Source organism: Megalops cyprinoides, chromosome 16 (assembly GCF_013368585.1).
Source record: "Megalops cyprinoides isolate fMegCyp1 chromosome 16, fMegCyp1.pri, whole genome shotgun sequence".
NCBI classification, from domain to species: Eukaryota; Metazoa; Chordata; class Actinopteri; order Elopiformes; family Megalopidae; genus Megalops; species Megalops cyprinoides.
Window position 1 is genome coordinate 23582241 of NC_050598.1, and position 23809 is coordinate 23606049.

A 23809-nucleotide genomic window follows, 5' to 3' on the forward strand; every position below is an offset into this window, starting at 1 on the left:
ACGCCCCACAGACACACGCGCGTTCAAACGGCCCAGCGCAACATGCATCCCTCTGAGACACTGTCTGGAAAGGTGGAGGAAACTGCATTCTGCCACAGTTGTTCAAAAGTAGGCCAGGGCACAAAAAGGCTCCAATCCATTAAAGGGGAGTATTTTTGGGTGCTCTGTGCAACGGTTGACATTTACAAGCAGAATGCCAAGCTGGAAAAAAACGAATAGTAGAAAAAAAAAAATCCCGTATGGCAATTAATGAAGGCAAGAACCCCCTTGACAGAAAATTTCTGAAAAACTAACACAGGACAGGATGTGCTGTCATGCTTTAGCGGTGCCGGCCTGGGAGACTGTGGGCATGGAGGAAGGGGTGACTAGCCAGTTAAGACATCCAACGAGGCTGATCAACACCAAGGAGATCGTACTGAGCCATCGACATGACATTAACACTGACAGAGAACCGGAATCTTGCTTTTCACAAAAGCAGAGTCTCTGAAAGCACATTTGCACTCAATGCGACATTTTCTCTCCCAGATACAATTAGTGTCTGGTTGCCCCTGATCTGTGTTAAGCAACAAAGTCCACTAGCAATTTGCTGACAGCAACAGGAGAACCGACTGCGGGACAGAAACAAAGGCAAGAGGAACATGGTTGACGATATACACAGTAAGACATGATGTCCTCGGGGGCCGTTTTAGTCTGGTATTATTTATACCGTAAAACAATAAAATGAGAAATGTTACGAATTTGAAGTGCCTTGTGCATGTGGTATTACTCAAACAATACCACACAGTAATAAGATGGGCAAACTTACAGGCTTGTGGTCTTAAGCCAGACCCAGTTAGATGCACAGTGCTATCAGAGTAATGTATATTATCATCAGAGACCTGCTTTGTTGGAAAAGCCTGAAGGTTTTTGAAGCTCAGTGTTGGTGCTCTTTGGTGCTTGCACCAGCTTGGGTTTGGTCTGGAACAGTAAGCTTGAGTTAACAGCCAAGGAGGGAGGTAGGGTGGGTTAACTACAAACAGAGCACATAGTTCTGTTACCATGGTTAGCACCCGGCCACCGAGAGCCTGGACTGGAGGGGCTTTGATCACCTGCGACATTGACAAAGCAAACAGAGGGAGAGAGAGAGAGAAGGAGAGAGGGAGAGAGACAGAGGGAGCCAGAGAAGGAGGAGGGAGAGAGAGAGAGAGAGAGAGAGACATGTCAAGCATGAGACATTTCAGGCGCGTGGAACCAATTACCCGCTCCGAAACACTCGACATCTGCACAACATTTCTGCACCAAACACACAGAGCACGAACACACACACACACACACACACACACGTGCGAGGGCGCGCACACAGGCACGCGCACATACAGACGTCTCCCAATCAAGCCGCAGAGGGGAAAGGTTTTGAGGTGGAGGCTGTCTTTCTCTCTCCTACACGTCAGCCCTTCTAAGACATTTCAGAAAGAGAGCACAGGGGAGGCAGGTGAAGCTGGGCCCGCCGCTGCTCCTAAGAAGGGACTAATATGAATCTTGAGCAGCTGGGAGGAGCAGGAGTCATATGCGGGATGAGTCACTGTTTTATTAGCACTCTCCTGTTTGATACAAAGCCTGACATGGGAGCTCATGCATCGATATCTGATTTTGCCAACAGAGAGCAGGGGGGGGAAAGGCACAATATGGAGGATAATCAGCTGTGCTGCACGCTCGGTGCTGAGCTCTGACACAGCGCTGGCATTTGGGACGGTGCTTCTGTTCGTGGTGGGCAGAGACAGGTAGACAGGTCTTACGGCAGCGGCACGGAGAGGAGACGCTCGCGGTCCAAACGCAGGTGACGTCTCGGCACCCGGGCGCTTCCTGACAGATGCGCGGTGACATGGGCCTTTCATTTTACCTTTCGGCGCCTGGCATAACAAATACCGCTCTCCCGGCAGGACGCCAGGTGACTCAGTTGAGCCGCTCCTTGCAAATGTGCCTGGACACTGAGCTGGATAGGGGACTGATGTACGGGCACCGCCAGGGAGGATGTAGGAAGCGTGCCTCGACTGGCTGTCCCTGTTCCGAGAGTCGTCTCTCTGCTAATGTACACCCGTGTTCTTTACCTCAACCAGGTGGTCCCTTCCCACCCCTGAAGCTATAAAGACATTTCAGCATAGCAGGATTGAATCTGGTATGGTAATATTAGAAATGTTAAACCTTCTCCCTATGAAACCGTCAGTCCCACTCAATTTCTATTACAATCAGCGGCTCATAAATGACAATGTGACAATGAATCCCATATGAAGTGTGCCAGGGACACATGTATAAAACATGGTCAAGGGCCGAAGCTTCTCCAGTCATGAAAATGTAGCGTGAGTATGCAAGTGTTGTATGCATGGGCATCATGTCTGCGCCTGTGAATACATCAAGAGCCGAAAAGCTTTGTTTTGGATTCAGGACACTCTCGTGGAAACCTCTAATGGAATTTAAGAGGAATATCATGAAAGTAAAATTGCCATTGTGTCTACTCGTAAATGTCTGCACCGGAATCCGTAATGATGCTGACCGTGACCCGCTGCCTTTGCGTGGCTGCGGAAGGACGGAGCCATCGGCCCGACTGCAAGGCTCGTGAAAAGGGCGCGCGGATGGGTGCGGGCCCTTCGCGTTCTCGCGGGATGACCTTACCAGCGCGCGGCGTTCGTTTTCTCCTGTCCCGGAAGGCCGCCCCGGACTGCAGAGCCTCCATCAGGCTGTCCATCACTCCTGTCTCATCTCCTTCTGTAGAGAGAAAAGACAACAGAGGCATATTAGTGAAAATATCCACACACACACACACACACACACACACACACAAAGGCCAGCAGCTCTCTTTTCCACTTATTGATGACGCTGTGACGTGCAGCATTGTCAGAATGGCTGTGAGTGAAATATGACCGGAAATATCATTACAGATATCCATAAAGCAGAGCCTGAATATTAGACCAAAGTCCCGGAGGAACGTTCATCTTTTCCCCCGTGTGCACGGTGAGGTATAACAATGTACAATTCATGATCTCTGGTAGCGCGCAGAGAGAGGAGGCTCAGAGCGTAAGATGAAAGGATATGTTGATGGTCAGTGACAGATATCCTTTCTGTGGCTTGTGTAGAGGAGCTAAGTGCTCTTTACCAAGATTTACTGTGGAGCCAGTCAATACCTGGGTACTCTATCACCATTTTGTCAATGGCGCCAGAGATAGCCGCGCCAACATTCAGACCACCAAAGCACCAGCGTTTTCGTGGAAAAAGCCGTACTCTCACTGTGTAACAGGACAAGGCTAGAGGAACGCTCAAAAAACCTTTGTAAATGCCCCAGTCTGCACAAAGAGCGCGCCGTGCTCATGCAGCATGGCTCCGCGGCCGGATTCAGAATAACTTTTTGGTCCATATCTGGGTCATCTATCTTTACGCCACACTAATGAGTCACCGGGTCCTCTCTTCATCATTGTGGTCCAGAGCAGACATTATTTTAAACTGGGATCATTAAGGTGACTTATTGTGGTACGCGGGACTGAGCCATCAATTGCTTGTACACATGAGTGAATGGCTACTCAGAAATGTTTACTACAAGGGCAGGATTTTGCTTCAGGTTTGGCAGAGAAAAAACGTCTGCAGTGGAGAAGACGGCTGCTTTCGGCAGCACTTTCAGGCGTGGTAATCAATCTTTTGTTTTCTCACACATTCAACGGAGATGACAGTCAGCAAATTGAATTTATAAACAGAATGAGTTGACACTGCTACATAATTAATTTAAGGAAATGCCACGTATTCCTCCATTACACAAGAACTGCATGGCCGCCCCTTTTCTTTTTTTTTTTCCTCTTGGAGCAGCACAGACCCCTCAACAAAACATGTTTCAAAATATAACAAAGAAAAATTAACACATATAAAAATAACAATGTGTGTGTGTGAGTATATATATATATATATATATATATAATTTTAATTTATATATAGATGAAATGAAGCTGCATCTGCAACTGAGTTCGTTTTCCTCTCGTGATTGTGTTTCTTTTTCTTATTATTCCTAAGGCCCTTCCCAAGGGCTACTTTGAAATCAAAGTGACTGGGCTTGGCGCAAGCTGTATTTAAAGGCAACCTAGATTAAATCAAGCTTAATTAGCCGAGCTGTTCCGTGGCAGACCACAGCGAGCGACTTGTGTTTATCTCAAATGGTATGCAGTTTCACGAACAGCTCCGTGGTGCAAACCAGGGCATGCGTTCCACTTTCCATATCCCCAAAGCACAACCTAGTCCATTGACATTAGTTCAACAGGCAAGGCCAGGCCTGCTGTGAGGATCTGTCCACAGCATTTATGTGTTCCCTTGGACCTACTGTAAATTTGACACAAACGTCAGTGTTTAGGCAAACACAAACGGAGTTATGCGTTTATCTCCAGCTACGTGGCCCCAGAAACTTTAGACAGCTCTTTCTTTCTTCCCTCCTTCCTACCTTCTGGAGACCTGGATGTCACAGGGGGCAGCTGACACTTTGATCAATTTGTCCTACTTCCCACTTAACTGTAGCACAATTCATCATCCATAATGACCAGGACTTGGGAGCTGGGTAGGTTCAGAGGGAGGATCTTAGACACAAAGAAGCCAAATGACTAAAATGGGAAACGTGCTCTCTGGTGTAATAGGACTGGCTCCATTAACAAAGCCCTACTGGACCTGGGTTCTACAATGAGCTGGAGACCCTCTGTTCAAACGAAACCAATCTGTAATGCAGTGTGTGTGTGTGTGTGTGTGAGTGTGCAATGTTCTCTTATCATCTCAGATTGTGTTAAAAATCACAAGCTGCTCTTTACCCAAGTCAGATAAGATAAAACAGACCCTACAAAAAGCTTAATTAGAGCTGGTTTGTTTGAAAGTCATTACACTGTAATGCAAACAGCACACTTTTTGGACAACCCTCCACATGAGGCTCTGTATCCAGGCTTGGTCTAGCAGTTCTGGTGATTTAATTTTGTTCAGCTAAAACCCAGGGCAAATATTCTGCGGTACTTCAATTAGCAGAAACTTACATACTGTGTTCTTGGGAATTTAAAAAAAAAACTAACCTCTGTTACTCTAGATTTGTCTTTGGAGGACAGACACCACTCACAGGAAATTGCCTTCGGGTTAAGTCGGGCTAAAACCTGTGAAATTGTCCAAATCCCATGCAATATAACACCTAGGCGAGTCCATACTGAGCAGCCCTTGGGTTCCTAATGATCTTATTAAGGAACACGGGAAGGAAGCAGGGTTTTATAGTCCAGACTCCCTCCTGGAGTCAGACCTCAGGCAGTGCCTACATGGGGCCCCCCTCAGAGCTAGTGCTCAGACCCGTTTCCCTGATTTCTCCTCCACCTGCCTGGATCAGGTGGCACCTTTCTCCCGAGGTGGCGAGAGCTGCCAAATGTAACAATAAGCCCCCGAGCCTGGCTCCTGCTCTCATCTGGGCTGTAATATATTTACGGGTACACTCACACATTTTTTAATTAGGGGATAACAAGTACAACTCTCTGCCGGATTTGTGAACTTCACACTGCAGATTAGCTTCCCAACAAGGTACCTGGCAGTGGGCAGGAGCTTATTATCTGTGGCACAGGGGAGAAAAAAGGGAAAACAAATCCAAGTGTCATGATTCAGGCAGAGAAGGAGAACAAAAGTGGCATGGAGGAGGGGTGTGTGGGGAGGACTGGGCCATTGTGAAGACCACTGAGCCGCGAAGGTGCCTGTCGTAAACCTTCCTGGGAGACACTTTATTGCTGATATTTAATTGATGCACATGAAACATGCTGTGCGTGCAGGCTTTCACATGCAGGGGGACCATGTCTTGTTAATGTACACGTGTGGATAAAGATGTCCTTCGCTGCAACACATCCACAGTGGAAAGAAGGCATTTTTTTCCCTGCTGGTAATGAGAGTTTTATCAGGGATCTTCTTTGTGAAAGGGTCCTGTCTTTTTGACCTTCAAAGGATCATCTTTGCTTTATAATGCATTGCTTATCAGAATTAAATTTAACGTATCACATATAAGAATGTATATAAATATGTATATCAGGGATGGAAATTACACTTGCCTGAGACCACAATTCATAAATAAAGAAAATACATTAGAAAAAGCTCAGTGTTTTTGATGTTACATTGATTCTCATGGAGACGGTCTGACAATATTGTTGAACCTGCATACCATGGGCACATATACAGTGTATGTGGAATAACTACACCATTTTAAGTCCATCTTAATCACTGTTAGAAGGTAGATCCAGCAGGAATGCCCTCATTACAGTTCAAAGTCAGTACGCATACACTATTAAAAGTGTTATAAATACATGCAGATATTGTAACTTGCCAGCTAGCTAATATTACAGGGATATTTGACACAGAGTGTTTTAATTTTTAATTAAAAAAATAGACAGGCGAATACTTCTGTGTTCCTTTCAAGGACAAAATAATTTGTTTGATTTGCCAGGAAAGCATTACCCTTTTCAATAAATATAACATAACAAGACATCACAATACGTGATAAGGGAATATACAGGTGAAAGGAGAAAAGAAAAAGTGTAAACAATTGAAGAAAACTCTTGCAGCCAAGCAAGGTATGTTCACAGGGAAGTACCAAATGGTGAGTCTGCCAGCTAGCACTGTAACAAAGAGAGGTGATTCAATTACGGCTCAATGGCCAAAATTCTTAGGCTCCACTCTACTGGATGAAAGCAAGGACATTGGTGATAGATGCTTATATTCAGTCTTCAATTGTTCAATGTTACAGAGCAGCCTTGCAACGCATGAAGGAGGTTACAATGTAAGCGGATGCTTTTGCAAGTTTTAGCAATACCCTGAAGAGTTAGGAAAATTTTAAGGGTATAACCACTTACGGAGACACAGTAACGTGACATTCAGGGTTGATGGGTCAAATTAATGGACACTTTGAAGCACTGGACATAGCAAAGTACACAACAGTGACTGTGTGGAAAAGTGGTAGATTTAGATGACACAATGAAGGTCGTGTTATCAACAGTGAACTTCATCCGTTCGCGTGGACCGAACCACAGGCAATTCCACAGTTATTGCAACAGAATCGATGCACTGCATTGTGTCATGCCTTATCACAGTGAAATAAGGTGGCTCGGTCGCGGCAGAGTGCTCATGAGATTTATGAAGCCGTGCGCTGAAATCGACACATCTATGACTGAAAAGGGCAGATCTGCAAAAGAACTCTCAGACAGCTAGTGGATATGGAAACTAGCTTTGCTAACCAATTTCACTCAGCACATAAATAACCTCAACAGGAAACCTTGGGTCAAAGGGAATCTAATCTGCGATCTGTAGTTATGTAAAAGGGGTTGAGATGAGGCTTCAGATATTCCACAGACAGCTAACTAAGGGAAAAAACAATCATTCCCCAGTACATGCAGTGCTAAAGCAGAACAGAACCATGGAAACCAATAAATCTATAGGTCCAGAAACTACCAAGAGCTCCGGGCACACTGACTTGCATCTTCTAAAAACCTCTCTCGCTGTCAGTGGATTCAGCAGCTGCGTTCTTCCAAATGGAACTGATTGATCTTCAATCAAATAACATTTTCAAGGAAAGTGCGAAGAGGGGAATCTGACTGCATTTTACACGTACCTTCTAACTGAAAATTTTTCAAAATCTGAAAAAAATGCCACTAGGCTTCATTACCATAAACTTTCACAGATTTAGACAAAATCAAAATTACAAACTAGCCTAACTGATGAGTATCTTCATGTTGGCATGCAAATAGAGCTCTCTCTATTGACGTCTGACATTGGCTTGTTGGTCACTGAAAAGTATACTCATTAACCTCACTGATTTTTACTTCTGGCCCACAGTACTGCATATGTTTTTCTATCTAGTTGTTGAAAAGGTTTAGGGACCCCTAATATAGACAGATACAGATATTGGTAAGGTGGTCAGTTGAAAGATATGTAGTAGCTGGTATTGAAATATATAACCCCAGATGCAACAACACAAAAACCTATAGCAGACTGGCATTAGCATTTAAAATCCTGTATACTGTAGGACACTGCCTCTCAGATGAGTCATTTAGAGAGAGGGACATGACAGACATACATTGATTACACCCATTCTCCAAAAGCCTGAGTAATTAAAAACCAAAGAGGGAAAGGTGCATCATGTTCCACCTGCATTTGGTGCCATGTTTCGTTTTTAAACACCAGTGGGAGGCCATTCCTATAATTATGCAGCAGTGTCAACTCGACCTGTTCATAAATTCAATTTGCTATCTGTCATCTTCTCCAAACGTGTGAAAGAAACAGAATCGATTGAGAACTCAATTTCTGATGGTCCATGTGCAGCACGCTGGGTAAAGAAAAAAACAGCAAGCCTACCTGAATCCTGATCATTTCTACCTTTGTTGTGCTACACATCTTAAGCAATTGTAGCTCACTAACATACTAGTTTACTGAACATTATATGTTGTACATGTGTATTCTATGTTTACCACACATCCAGTGACCCGCACAGGTGTTTTCCAGATATAACATGGTTGTGTAAACAACATGAACAATCCAAGAGGCCCTTCTCATATGGCATTCAAATTCGAGTCCATCACCTTCCGATGTACCACTTAGGTGTGAAGATGTGGAAAATCTGTTCGCTGTCGGTTTGCCAGCAAAAGCATTTTAATTTTTTGGAGAGATCTGATGGTGTGGTTGTGCCTGGCGTGTCATTCTGCTGGGAGACAACCAAATCAACTTGCTGCTTGTTTTCAGCCCATCAGAGTGAAGCAAGGCTCGTCTTTAAGATGGCACATGCACTGGGTTTTAATGATCAGACAACATTAACACGTCCATAATGAGGAAAAACGAACCTTTCCTAGAGCTGCTGGTTTTTTCCAAAGGCCTGGGTTTGACAGTATACTATATTATTATCATTATTATTATTATTATTACATTCCCACAGACAAAACCATTTAATTTAACAATACATGTTCAAAACAACAAGCATGCATCCTAAGAGCATTTTTATTCTGTTGCCTCCCTGTTCCATTCTAGCTGCCAAAGATCCTCCACTTTAATTTGTTCTGTAATGAGACCTAATGAGAGCTCCTAGCCCTGTGCTTGATGAGCTGAGACCAGTCTGAAGGGGAGCGCTGAAGATCAAGCTCCCCTACCACGCTCACCAGATTCCGAACATGGCAATGAGGAGAGGCAGAAAAACCGTTAAAGGCCCATTTTCTTTTCTCTTTTTTTTGCTTGTTTTTTGAACACATTTTACCCCATCTGTTACCCTGCAGAAAGTCACCTGTGCAATTAACCCCGCACGGTCGCTGTGAATAAAGCCTGCTCAGGGCCATGTACTACAGCCAGGGGTACAAGCTGCACCTTATTTTTCAGTTTTCATTTGCTTGCCCACCTTAGAGCAGCAGGAGATATCGGCCAGGTAGACCTCCCACTCCCTAGTGCCCTCAGTAGTCACTAGGGGTATGTGTACACCGCTGTGGGTGGGCTAGGCCCGGAAACCTACTGGACTGAATTTATCTGCTACTATTAATAATAGGTGGTGTTTCACGGGCATTTGAGAGCTGACGGCTCTCACAATCATCACACTTTCCATATACAGTGCAAGGTGCAGTTAATTTCCAATCAAAGCAATTTAACAATTTAAAGATTGAGGGAAAAAACCATAGGCTTTCATTGCATGACACATGATTAGCAGGAGGGGGATGAAAGAGTCAGATCCAGCCCCGGTTCTTTTGGACTGTTTTATGGTAACAGCTTGATGTGTAAATCTACTGATGTCCTCGGTAATTTAATTAGGGATGCTCCCTCACTGCCTGGTCAGAGGGGAACGGGGATGGGAGCCGTCCCACTCAGGGGCACAGGGCTGAAGGGAAGGGGGCAAGGAATTTTGGAATGGCATGACTGAGAGATCTGAGGTGGATGGACCACCAGCTGCCAATGGGGTCAACCAGAGGAACCAGAGAGGTCACTTTGCCCCTTTACAGGAAGCGCCAGGGAATCAAAGAGCTGGCGGGGGGAAGATGAAAGTGGATTAGCAGCCGTGACGATGTACACTCCAGGCAGAGACGAAAGCCCCAGTGATACCCTGAATAGCTGGATGCATGAATAAATAAACAAACAAAAGCAAAAATAAACCCTCCATCTGGATGGTTGCTGTGAGGCCCCATGCGAGGCTGAGAAAAAACAAACAAATGAAAAAAAATAAGGAAAAAAACGCCACAGATACTGTATTGCAAGAGCGACAGACTGCCTCCCACCCCCCTGGTTGAGGGCTCGAGGGACACATGCGAAGTCCATCACGAAACGGAAAAGGTGTGAGGTATGGGGCAGTGTCTGAGAGTCTGGCTGCCGGTGAGCGTGAGAAACCCTGATGATCCATCTGGAGGAGGACGGCCTCACTCAGACGCACCACTTTAAGCAGGCCACGCAGGGACACGGTAACAGGGAACTGACACAGAAACAGGGAGCGTATCCTCACAAGTTTCAAAGATGGACGAGCCCTCCGTCTGCCTGCCAGACTCAGGACTGCCTCTAAATCACCCGCACACCACTTGTCCTCCCCGCCCAAATGAGATCCACCTCCCTGTTCTCAGTCAATGGTACATATGTTTGGGAAGTCTTACTTCATTTTTTTTTGTATATATCACAATACCCTCTGGAACTAAAACCACATCGAGTTTTCTGGCAATGAACTTTCATCTTTCATCACTGGGTAAATGGCTCTGACAATGAGATTTCTATGTGCTTCACAGTGAGCCTAATTACATTTGATTAACTGCAAGGGAAAGTGGCTCTTGAGGTCCAATGCATGGACCAGAAACTACAAAAATGGAGACCACCCACAGATGCTGAAATTCAATTGTACATTTTCAGAGGGGGGGTTGGGGGCAGGGGGGTGAATTTAACTATATAAAAAAACTCTCCAATGTATCATCTCATTTCTGTGGGTGACCTGAGGGAAAGCCAGCTGAATGAAGTTAAAGAGCCTTAAAGTGATTAGGGCTTTTAGTAATAGTCTAATTAGTTTTTTTTTCCAGTTAAAAATATTAAAATTATTTGATATATTTTTGAAGACAAAAACTCCAAGGAAAAAAAATCCCTGAAGTAACCTTAATTTGTAATGAAATAATTATCACAGCATAATCAAAACCTCTCTGTAAGGACATTATTTACATGTGAGTTAACTGAAAAAAATATAACAAAGCAATGTCAAATTAAATGACATATTGTAGTGCTAAATTGCTAAAAAAAAAAAAAAAAAACAAAATTACATCACAATTTGTCAACAGCTTTACTCAAGGCAGTGTATAAGTCATGCAACTTTTTCCCCCAGCCAGGCTAACTCCAGATATTTATATGGGTAAAATTCAAAATGCTATCATCGCCTTAAGGGACATGACAGTCTTCCAGCTGATATATTGCAATCAAGTATGCGGATATTTATTAGAACTGATGTTCTGCAGCAGATAAGCCTCTTGCCCTTGTTGCTGTCTTTCAAGGTAATGACAGAAATTCACACTGCCAGTCGGATGCCTCTGAATTCGGAGCTGAATTTGCTCACGCCTGGGGTCCCCGCGGCTTTGGAGTATAATGCGGTGTAATTCAAAAGAGAAAGCCGGCTCCTGACAGCAAGCGTAAATAATGCTGCCAAACTGACAGAAAATGCAGATATGCAAAAATAGCTGGAATTTCTTTTATATGTCGGGAACGAGGGATACATTCAAGCCACCTGAAGCCATCGACATTATGATAATTGAAGAATTTCTCAAAAAAAAAAAGATGCAAAGATCCCTGAACCTGAGCAAATGCACGATGATAACAATTTCACAGCGCGTCTTCTCTGATCATTTTTCTTCTCTCTCCCCGATATCAAGGACACGTTCAATTACGGGATTGTCAGTCATTTGCAATGTTTTCTAGGAATGGGGAGTGGAGATGTCTCCCACAGGCTGCTTTTTCCCCGAGGCCATCTCCTCTCTGACTTTGTTCCCGACTCCCTCCCCAGCCGCTGGAACATCTTGTGAGAAACTGACCTTTCCACTGCGAGTTCCCTTGTCACCGCTCTGGTGCCACTGTTTTATAATCACCTGGCGTAGACTGCCCCGACCAGCGGGTACAGCCATGTCTGAGAGCGCTGTCACACGCCACCATCAATCCTAATTTACCTCAACCCATGTCACATTCACAGGGACATTTCATGAAAACATTCTGCCTTTCCGATAAAGCACGCTAATTGAGATTGACACGTTTGCAAGATCTGCATTGGGCAAGTATAGGATGGCCTTCTTCTGAGGTTGCGGTGGAAAGGGAAGGCATAGAAACAAGAACAAAGGTCTGCCTGCTTGGGTGAAAGTACACATATATTTACATTCACAAGCACCCACACAGACTATATGAAAAGCAGTTTGCAAAGGGCATATCTGTCTACAGTGCTGGCCAAAAGTATTGGCACCCCTGCAATTCTGTCAGATAATGCTCAATTTCTCCCAGAAAATGATTGCAATTACAAATGTTTTGGTAGTAATATCTTCATTTATTTTGCTTGCAATGAAAAAACACAAAAGACAATGAAAAAAAAATTAAATCAATTATCATTTTACACAAAACTCCAAAAATGGACCGGACAAAAGTATTGGCACCCTCAGCCTAATACTTGGTAGCACAACCTTTGGACAAAATAACTGCGAACAACCGCTTCCGGTATCCATCAATGAGTTTCTTACAATGCTCTGCTGGAATTTTAGACCATTCTTCTTTGGCAAACTGCTCCAGCTCCCTGAGATTTGAAGGGTGCCTTCTCCAAACTGCCATTTTCAGATCTCTCCACAAGTGTTCTATGGGATTCAGGTCTGGACTCATTGCTGGCCACTTTAGAAGTCTCCAGTGCTTTCCCTCAAACCATTTTCTAGTGCTTTTTGAAGTGTGCTTTGGGTCATTGTCCTGCTGGAAGACCCATGACCTCTGAGGGAGACCCAGCTTTCTCACACTGGGCCCTACATTACGCTGCAAAATTTGTTGGTAGTCTTCAGACTTCATAATGCCATGCACACGGTCAAGCAGTCCAGTGCCAGAGGCAGCAAAGCAACCCCAAAACATCAGGGAACTTCCGCCATGTTTGACTGTGGGGACCGTGTTCTTTTCTTTGAAGGCCTCGTTTTTTTTCCTGTAAACTCTATGTTGATGCCTTTTCCCAAAAAGCTCTACTTTTGTCTCATCTGACCAGAGAACATTCTTCCAAAATGTTTTTGGCTTTCTCAGGTAAGTTTTAGCAAACTCCAGCCTGGCTTTTTTATGTCTCTGGGTCAGAAGTGGAGTCTTCCTGGGTATCCTACCATAGAGTCCCTTTTCATTCAGACACCGACGGATAGTACGGGTTGACACTGTTGTACCCTCGGACTGCAGGACAGCTTGAACTTGTCTGGATGTTAGTCGAGGTTCTTTATCCACCATCCGCACAATCTTTCGTTGAAATCTCTCGTCAATTTTTCTTTTCCGTCCACATCTAGGGAGGTTAGCCACAGTGCCATGGGCTTTAAACCTATTGATGACACTGCGCACGGTAGACACAGGAACATTCAGGTCTTTGGAGATGGACTTGTAGCCTTGAGATTGCCCATGCTTCCTCACAATTTTGCTTCTCAAGTCCTCAGACAGTTCTTTGGTCTTCTTTCTTTTCTCCATACTCAATGTGGTACACACAAGGACACAGGACAGAGGTTGAGTCAACTTTAATCCATTTTAACTGGCTGCAAGTGTGATTTAGTGATTGCCACCACCTGTTATGTGTCACAGGTAAGTAACAGGTGCTGTTAATTACACAAATTAGAGAAGCATCACATGATTTTTCAAAGGGTGCCAATACTTTTGTCCGGCCCATTTTTGGAGTTTTGTGTAAATTGATACTTGATTTGACTTTTTTTTCTTTCTCTTTTGTGTTTTTTTATTGCAAGCAAAATAAATGAAGATATTACTACCAAAACATTTGTAATTGCAATCATTTTCTGGGAGAAATTGAGCATTATCTGACAGAATTGCAGGGGTGCCAATACTTTTGGCCAGCACTGTATAACACTCTATAGAGTGTTCTTTCTACAGAGGCAGGGATACCTTGGTGTGAAGTTTGTTACTATACTCAAAAAGGTCTTGTGAACTTGTGAAAGGCTTAGGTGTAGTGACTGGAGTTATCAGTAAAGCACATAGAAAATACATGTACACCAGTATGTAATCTTTAAGTTGGTTTTTCGAAAAAAAAAAAAATTCTGAATCATGTAATCTTTTTCAAGGGCTTCCAGTTTTATCAACAGTAACTTTCCAAATGCTTTCATGCTTCCACTTTCCTTTTCTGCTTTAGAATAAAGTAATCTTTCAGTCTCTCTGATGTCTGAAGCAGTCTTTAATAAAACAAAACAGATTACTTCCCAGCTTTTACAACTGGATGCAACTACTAAAAGGCTATCACACGATTCCGGTAGAAAGCTAATGATTCGCCTTATTGTGGACTTTGGCAGTAATTTATTTAATTTGGCATGACTTTGATGATGAAACCTTTCCAATTCTCGACTTTAATAAGAATATAAAATGCCATTCTTGTTTGCAGTGTCCAAAGTCTTATACCATCCTGGGGAAATCATATTCTGTGAAACTGTCATCAAAAATCATAAAAGCAAATAAAAAAGGATGAATTTAATTTCACTCCCCTCATATCACCATAACCTCTTCTGGCATGAAAACTGTTCAATGTAAATGACTGAATTCTATATGCTGCATAAGACCTCTTTACAAAGTGAACTGAATTGATTTAACTTTTGATGTGTGGCAAGATTATATTCATAATTTAGAGAAAAAGTCCATAAAAAGTCCCTGAAACCCTCATATGAAACTCTGCCATGTCCAAACAAACATGAAAAAGTCATGGAAGTATAACAGACATAAAAAAAATGCAGACAAACTAACTTTCATTAGGCAGCTTGCATGGACCACATTACAGTGGTCCCCCCTTATCTGCTTATCTGTTTCACTTTCCGCGGTTTCAGTTACCCGCGGTCAACCGCAGCCCGAATATATTAAATGGAAAATTCCAGAAATAAACAACTCATAAGTTTTTAATTGCACGCAATTCTGAGTAGCGTGATGCAATCTCGCGCCGTCCCGCCCGATACGTGAATCATCCCTTTGTCCAGCGTATCCACGCTGTATACGCTACCCGCCCGTTAGTCATTTATGTATAGGAGAAAACATAGTATATACAGGGTTCAGTACTATCCGCGGTTTCAGGCATCCGCTGGGGGTCTTGGAACATACCCTCCTCGGATAAGGGGGGACTACTGTATTTTCATTCCAAAGATGCACGTACTACTACAACAGTATTACTTCAACAAAAGCCCTCCCATGCCGCAATGCTATATTGACATGATGTAACATTGTACTACCTCACTTGAGGTTCTTTTCCCCCCTTCTCTTTCCTTCTTTTGAAGTTAATCTTAGAATTGCCAGACAAGACCATAAGATTCATCTTTTACCTGCCAATGCATATTATCCCCGGTCCTACAATCTGACACACAGTAACCTCCGGCTATTTTCACTACAGCTAATTTCTGCTTAGCGCAAGTTATTAATAAGTTGGGGAAATGCGTTTGATGGAGGACTTAAAATATTTCTTGGCTGCTGTTTATTATCTGTGATAGTGGTGGTCCTTTGCAGTCAGCCATCTATATTTCATCAGCCAGGAAATGATCCTTGGTGCTTGTTCTGAAACTTGGAGCAACTCCAGTCAGGGATGGTTAATTCACCTTCATTACAGTTCTTATCACGTCAGTAATGTGCCAAGTCAAAAAAGGTGCCAGTACAAAAGGGCAAGAGGAAGGCTTTTGGCCACAGGCGCTTAGCACATCAACCTCAAAGGATCCTTATATCAAGAATTAGCACTTTTGACTTCAACATCACAACCACAAGCAGCCAGTTTTAAGGGGCAGAAAGTTAAAAAAAATAATGAATTAAGGAATAACAAAGCAGAAAGACATGTAATTTAATGATTAAAACTTATGGATCAGTACAGTTTTTTATGAGTACTTTCGATTAAGAAGCTTACCTGACAAAAGAAGCCATTAATAATAACTACACAAGTATTCAAACATTTTTGTCACCATATGTTCCAAATCTGTCCTACCAAGACATACCAAATCAGAATGTCATAGTAATGTCACTTAAGACATAGATGGTGACACAGTGACCCTTCGACAGGTATATCAGTTGCCATAACTGTGTGTGGATGCTTATGTTGTGCAAAAAAGAAACTACATAGTTCTTATGGAGGATCCTTCATACAAAGCATTACCTACTTTATTTAGCTTTTACACGTATTCACAGCAGTCTGTTCATGTGTTTCCACGCTTCCACTGTGCCGTGTCCCATTCTGATCAAACCTGTATGCGTCTCTGAGGCTGGATTAGAACTGAGAGGATTTGACTGGAGATGCTGTCAGTGTGAGGGAACGCGCACTCTGATCGACCTCATCAGTGACCCCTATGATGCAATCAGCGAGCTGCAGTGGTTCTGGTGGCCCAGTTGTGTCCCCGCACTGCAGAAACACCCAGGAGTCAGTCCAGTCATTCCTGAACCAGCCCACGCTCCCCTCTCCACAGGCACTGCACAATGTGTGCGACATTGTTTCATATCTGCCGGCGTAATAAATATCCCGCTGAGATGAAACGTCTTTCCCTATTAGAGACAGAAGGATTACGTGGATTTAGGCCTATTTTACAGCATTTGCCATCCACTTTCAGTGGGTAAAGCAATTTGGTGAATGCTGAACATCTGGTCAGTCTAAGAGAATATGGAAATCCACTTAGAGCAAATTAAAACAAATGGGGCACTGGGTAATGATTTCATAAGCAATTTCCCATATTAGTATTTCTAATACTTCACAACGAAAGCAGATTTCTCCCTCTCTCACTTCATCCATCAATCACACACCACAAGGAAGTACTTGCGTGGCAGGACTTATGAGGCCACCTTTGCATTTGCAGCAGCTGGTTTTTTAAAAAGGTATTACTCAACCGCTGTTAGCGTTAGCTCACACCCCTCCCCCCACCTGACACCATCCTCTTAAATCAGAATGAATTAAATTATCGTTAAAAATTTATTTCATTGTTAATCATTTGCATGTGAAGAGGATTAGTTCCCTATTTGCGAAATGACTTGAAATCCATCTCGTCACAAAAATAGCCCTTTGAAATTGCATTACAACACCCTACCATGATCTATCAACTTGCGCAAATACATATTGGAAATATTAAATGCAGGAATTCTTGCAAACGTAAATAAAGGGACCATTTAAAAGTGTAAAATTCCAGGACTGAAATCCAGTAAGAAAGGAAATCCAACACTGTACATATGGTTGCCAGATCTGGCTTTGACAGCATGCCAAACAATCATTGAAAGAGTTTTAAAATAAAGATTGTTTGATTCATATCTGGCATAAAATAGAGATCAAACTTTAATTAGGGTAAAAATATATTTTTAAGATCATTTTTCAAAGACGACAAAAAACTTTGATTGAGGTGTTAAGACACCATGTTCAGCCTCCTTTTAAAAGCTGCTAATAACATTAAATGATTGATATCAATAATAAATTATTGCTACATAAAACTAAACTTCAGCAAAGAGTTGAAGTACATATTTCCCAATTGAATATTTCTGACAATACAGACGATTCCTGGTTGTGATCAGTAGGAATAGTCAAGTTTGTTGTGAAAGGCTGTCATTTTTTCTAAAGAAGAAGGTAGAGACTTGCAGGGCAAATATGCTGGGCATATTGACATTTCTCCTTCACATAAAAACTCTATGAAGAAAAAACTGTACAAAAGCAGAATGAGCAACAGCAGACCCACTGCTCCCTTCCCTTCACTTCAAAGATGAATTTCACTTTTAAATACATGCATCCATTAGATATTGAGGAAATCTTTGTCTTTCAGAGAGATTAATTCCCTTTTTTCCATACACTGAATAAAACCCAGTAGCTTGAATGATGAAACATTTTAAAATGTTAAAAACTTTGTCTCAAAACTGTCAACAATAACAATGAAAAAAAAACTTAAACCCCATTTAAAACTACATGGGGACTTTCCAAAATTCATAGCATTGTTCATCTTTAATGTGTGTACACATCAGAGTCTGGATATTCCTACTTGACTGTAGATTTAATTTATGAGGAGGAGCATTCAAAGGTACCTGGAGGATGCAATGATTCTACAGAATCTGTCGGGTACAGGAAATATGTGTTGGGAGCTGCTTCCCTGGTGTGAAATAAAATGATAATAAATGGCTGAAAGGGAAAATAGCCAGCCTAACCTAAGTGAGTTCTGTGTGTGAGTGGACGAAAAAGCAAACGAACAAGCCCAAGCATGGCACAAGGCAGCCCTCCCGACCAGGAGAGGCAAAGGTGAACTCTGACTCTCGGGATCTCCTCTCAGGCCAGCTTTGTTTTTTCCAGGCTCCAACAGCTGCCAGAGGCGATGGACTAACGTTCGGTTAAGTTTATTTTTTTGGCAGAGGTGAAAGTCCAGCTCCCTGCGTGGTGTCCGTTAAAGTGTTTGTGGGAAAACGGGGGAAACAAAATACAGGCAGGACCACAAAATCCTACCATAAACCAAACAGAAGCGGAGAGGCCGAAAAACAAATCAGCTGCAGGGAGCCGGCTGGGGATGCGCGAATCCAAAAATGCAGGGCTACGAGTCCCAGAGAAAACAAACAGTTCAGTCGAAGCGACCTAGTGCTGAGAGACGTTGTGAGGGCAACCGAATGATGTCTATTGGTCTCACCACAAACAAACCAGAGCAATTTAGGAGCTCCAAACCCAACCCGGCACAACAAACAGCCCGTATCGATGTGTCACCAGCATTGCTGTCGATTTGAAGTTGGCCACCATAGTTTTTTTTTCCCTCTCTTCTCCTTCCTGTTAAAGGTTCACCCTTTTATACTGACTGGAAAGGGAGGCTGCTTCTAGCTGTGTGATGACATCAGCATGTGCCAGATCAAACAAACCAAACAAAAGTGTAGGTTGTAGGAGAAAGTGTGTGTGCATGTGTGAGAGTGCACGTGTGTTACGCATCTACTGCCCAATCCTATAAGTCAAAGCAATTATAGCGCTCACTTCATATAACACAGCAGAACTATTTAAAATTATGTTATATGTTATGTTTGTTTTCAACGGGCAGGCATTCTAAATTATTAAATCTGTCACTTGTAAATTTCAACAGCTCTATTATCTTCTAAGATTTACAGTATGTTGGAGGGTGTCCTGTCATATTTCTGAAATACACTGCTGCAAAAGGTCCTCAGTGTGACATCTGAAGCTGGTAGGCCATTCAGTGCGGGTGTATGCGGGAAAGTAAAAAGAACAAAAAAAAGCTCTTAGACATGAACACAAAATTTTCCCTCAACACTTCCACCAGAACTGCTAAGTAAAACACTGGAATATGTATTGTCCCATGACGGCTCCCGAAATAATTTTGTAAATGAAACCAATATTACCCATATATATGTCCCTTTAGGTGTGGGTACAACTCGATTTTCTTGTGGTCTCATTAGCTGCATTTCACACAGAATCCTGAGATCAATAATGTGTTTTGTTCGGTAGCCTTATTTATAAAGGGAGATAAGGAGCAATTATATGAAAATGTAAACTACAGAGCTGGGGAAAATTACGTTCATTAAAATAAATGAGCAAACACATTGTCCAGACAAGGCAATTTAAAAATCTGCTTTCCTGTTTCTCTGGATCTGCATTTTAGAATCAATGGCTCAAAAATAGATATAACAGAAAATGTTTATTAAAAGAGCAAGCTCCCATTCCAAAATAGGAAGGGCTGGGTGGATGTTGACATTTTAGAGTATTACTACAAATCTCTGTTGAACTTGCACCTAATGCTGTCAGTGCCTCCATAAGTGGGCGGGAAATAAAAAAAGAACAAAATTAAAACGGCATCTCCATAGATGGCTCCCACATCTGCCAGTCTATTATCTGTCTGCTCTACAAAGGCAGTGAACCTGAGATCCCTATCTTTACAAATGACCTACATCCCGAACGGCACTTGCGGGTGTCTGCCTGCTAGTTGCCCGGCAGGGCTGAGGTATTCCCAGCAGACAGACAGGCAGGCTGCCCCATACGGGACTCATGTGGTGCATTTAAAGAGACAGCCCGCTCCTTCTTCCATAATATCACAGGCAATGCCAACGGAAACCTTGGAACACGACAGGTCATCCAGGAAATCAGTCCTGGCCGTATTCCATGACTACATCACGATCATCATAATAATGCTAATGTCACAACCGTGCCTACCTACTACTACTACTGCTGCCTCTACTATCGCAAGCAGCTGTTCGTGCGTAAACACTTCGCCACGCTGGTGTTCGCAGCCCTGTGCTTCTGCTCGGCTGAAAGACGCAGCTGGCGCTGCGCAGCGCCCTCCAGCTCCGGCGTGGCGGGAGTGCCGTACCTTTGTTCATGTCAATCAGCTGCTTCTTCTTCTGCTGGCGCTCCTGCTTCTCGCGCTCCGCTTTCTCCTTCGCCAGCTTGGCTCTCTTGATCTTCTCCTCCATCTCCCTCTTCTTGTGGTTCTCCTTCATGGCTTCCTGAAGTGGGGAGGGGGGGGATTGGGGAGAGAGATGCGTTCAAACATACGCGTCTTCCAGATGAATTCTCCACAGCACAGTTCATGGAGCACAGTCTAGTGTGCAGCTGCCATGGGGTGAGCACAACTACACAGTTAAGGCCCAAGAAAACACCAATACATGTAGAAACACACTGTGTCACACAATGAGCTCCCTGTGTTACGATACTTCTCTGTATGTTCTCAGTTTTCAATTTAAGTTCTATCAAGACTGTTGTGTCATGTGCAATGCGAAAATCAAGAGCACTGAATATGAATGATACAACAAATGACTGAATATTTTAACGATGAACAAACAAAGAATGCCACAAACATGTTTTCTGTTATTTTTTGTTTGCCTTTGTCAGATATGTTCAGGGTAGAGTTAAGCTTAAATACATAAAGACAAATGATGATGAGTAAGTAAACCAATGATAAAAAATTCAGTATCTACACAAGATATGATGGAATGATACAGTGGGATATGCCTTATTTAAGGAGCTATTAATGACATATTGATATACGGATACAGAGCTGAGGCTGATATACTGTATATTTCATTCCCGCACTGAACAACTTACAGTGATCCTTCTCCCCCTCAGCACTTAGTAACCAGCCACAGCTCTATCACGACATTATCTTCATCCTGTTCCCACCGCCTTCAGGCATCGTGAGGGGATGAAGCGCAGCCTAATATGAAATTCACTGCTTAGTGTAATTTCACGTAAGATTCCCAGCACACCATTTCATCACTTGCGTTTGGGCACTTCAGACTTCGAGCCTGAGACACCCACGTAAACACACATAACCAAATACTCTCTCATGTACAATCACATTCCTACACAGACACAGACAAATACATTCACAGCTGCACATACACACATGTACGCACGTGCACGCACATATGTGCATGCTCACACGCTCGCTCACACGCTCGCTCACACACACACACACACACACACACACACACACACATAGATGCACTCAGGCACACACATACTGGAGCACTAATTCCCAGCCGGAAGGCAACCAGACGCTGCTATCTCTCTCTTTAACGTATTAACACAATTCCCAAGCCTCACTGCCCTGACTGTTGTTGATCTCGGCAATCAGAGAAGATACAGAACATTGCGCTGTGCTCTGGTGAGAGCAAGGAATTGACCACCTCAAACTAAACCGGGATAGACATTGTGGAAAGAGGGCGTTGCATTAGGATTTTGGCTGAGCCTAAGAATGCAACTGATCAGAATGGCAGCAGGCCGGGAATGCATAATCCCTAAAAGCAGATCCAAGACATGCTTTTACTATGTCAATAAAAAGACTTTCAGGTGTGTGTTCATGTTTACACAGCAGTGAAAAACAGAACAGCATATCATAAATATCAAAGGGAGCCGATGGCAGAACATTACAGAAAATGCAAGAGAAAATGCTACTCTAAAACTTAAGGTAAACATATTTTATATACAACCTCTCTCTCTCTCCCTATATGTGTGTGTGTGCTTGTGCGAGCGTGTGTGTGCTCGTGTGTATGGGAATGGGGAATGGGGAATGGAGGGTATTCACACTGAATCCCTTTCAGAAAGCTCTCCGCAGACTGAAATGTTGCCAAGGTCCTGAGAAAAACAGAAAAACAGGATATAAAAATGGTGGGATCCTGTGGGGCCGGAGAGGCTGCAGAGCGGTAGAGCATGGCTGGAGACACGTCTCCTCACCCTGGGCCTACGCCTGGGCTTGTCTGCGGAGGAGACCATGGGGCACGGAGGAGAGGGAGGGGGGGGGGGGGGGGGGGGGGGGGTTACTGGAGGTTAGCAAGCTGCGCTTCCTGGTCCTGAATAACACATGCCAACAGCCAAAACCCCTGGAAGATTTCCTCCGGACCGAGATGCGAGCGTGCTGTTCACTGCTAAAACAGGGGATTATAGGGATCGCGTCAGGGAAGGGGAGGAAATAGCAGCTCATCCTACCAGTCAATAGCCCGGCTAGTCTCAAGCCCAAGGACAAGAGGGCTCATTGTGGAAGTCTCCTTGTCAGATGACAAGGACAGAGAGACACCTGCTCTGCATTCGCCCTGCCTAATGGAGCATGCCTGCACATCCTCCGCTTTACTCACCTATTAATGCGTCTATGTGCATAAATAACACATGCCAACAGGGTGCAGTCAGAAACAGGGACGTGCATACATGTGCACTTACCATATACATTTATAGTTGTGTTCATATGCACACATGCTTTTTGTAGGTTATTTCAAATATGTTTTTTATTTAGTACTCTTTTCATCACAAACATTAAGTCATTACTGCTGTATATACAAAGCCATACATGGTTCAGCAATGCTGCATAATTGAGCAGATATATAGATTAAGCAACTGGAAATTGTGTGTTTTGATTTTGGCTGCTATAAATATTTCATGAATAAATGTGGTCTTTGTACACTAACACAATACAAATTTTGTCCTCGCAGAGACAGATTATACAAATGCCATAGTGTATTAGATCATTAATTGGATAATTATTTATTCATAGCTACTGAAATACTTCCTGTGGGCAAAACTTTGAGTAAACAAACAAGCAATTCTGACTGTAAACATGATTACGCTAGATAATTATCTCGCTCTGATCAAACATGCAGTACCACTAATTGCCATGGCAACAAATATGTAATCCCTTTGTGTTTTAAATGTTTTATTTTTAGCTGATGGCAATGTTTATGATTTTGTCAATGTTTTATTACTATTCCTTGATTTTAAGATATTAGAAAATCAAATCCAGTGGTGTATGTTTTCATGTCTGCATTCCATACAACAGGAGACACTCTGATCAGTCAGAACAAAGACTTGAATCAATGATACAGTGTATGTTAGGACCCTGTACGGGAACAATGGCTTGTTAATATCACTGATAGGTTCACCACATTTGCATGAGTCACTGAGGCATGCCAAAAATAGAATATATGTGAGAACTCCACTTAAAATTAAATACACAGTGATTGTCAATTCACACTGGCAATTACTGCAATGCTTAATTTGAAATGCTTAATTTGTTCTGCACAATCACTTCTGACCTTGACCTTGTCAGTTTTCCTGGAATACAACCCCATCAAACGGCTTCACATATAGCCTCCCGAGTCTTTCTGTGTACTTTGGGATATTGAATGCTGATAT

The 23809-nt window shown here is 43.1% G+C and overlaps 1 protein-coding gene across 2 annotated transcripts in view; it reads right to left on the reverse strand.

Annotated features, from left to right (window-relative positions):
- The window catches only part of diaph2 (diaphanous-related formin 2), a 397085-nt gene that overhangs the window by 38045 nt on the left and 335231 nt on the right, over nt 1-23809 (reverse strand). For both annotated transcript variants that reach the window (XM_036548047.1, XM_036548046.1), the window contains 3 exons: nt 20496-20631; nt 2650-2742; nt 1038-1088 (listed from right to left, as the gene is read on the reverse strand). In XM_036548047.1, the coding sequence (XP_036403940.1) occupies nt 1038-1088; nt 2650-2742; nt 20496-20631 (280 nt within the window). The remainder of the gene's footprint in view (nt 1-1037; nt 1089-2649; nt 2743-20495; nt 20632-23809) is intronic.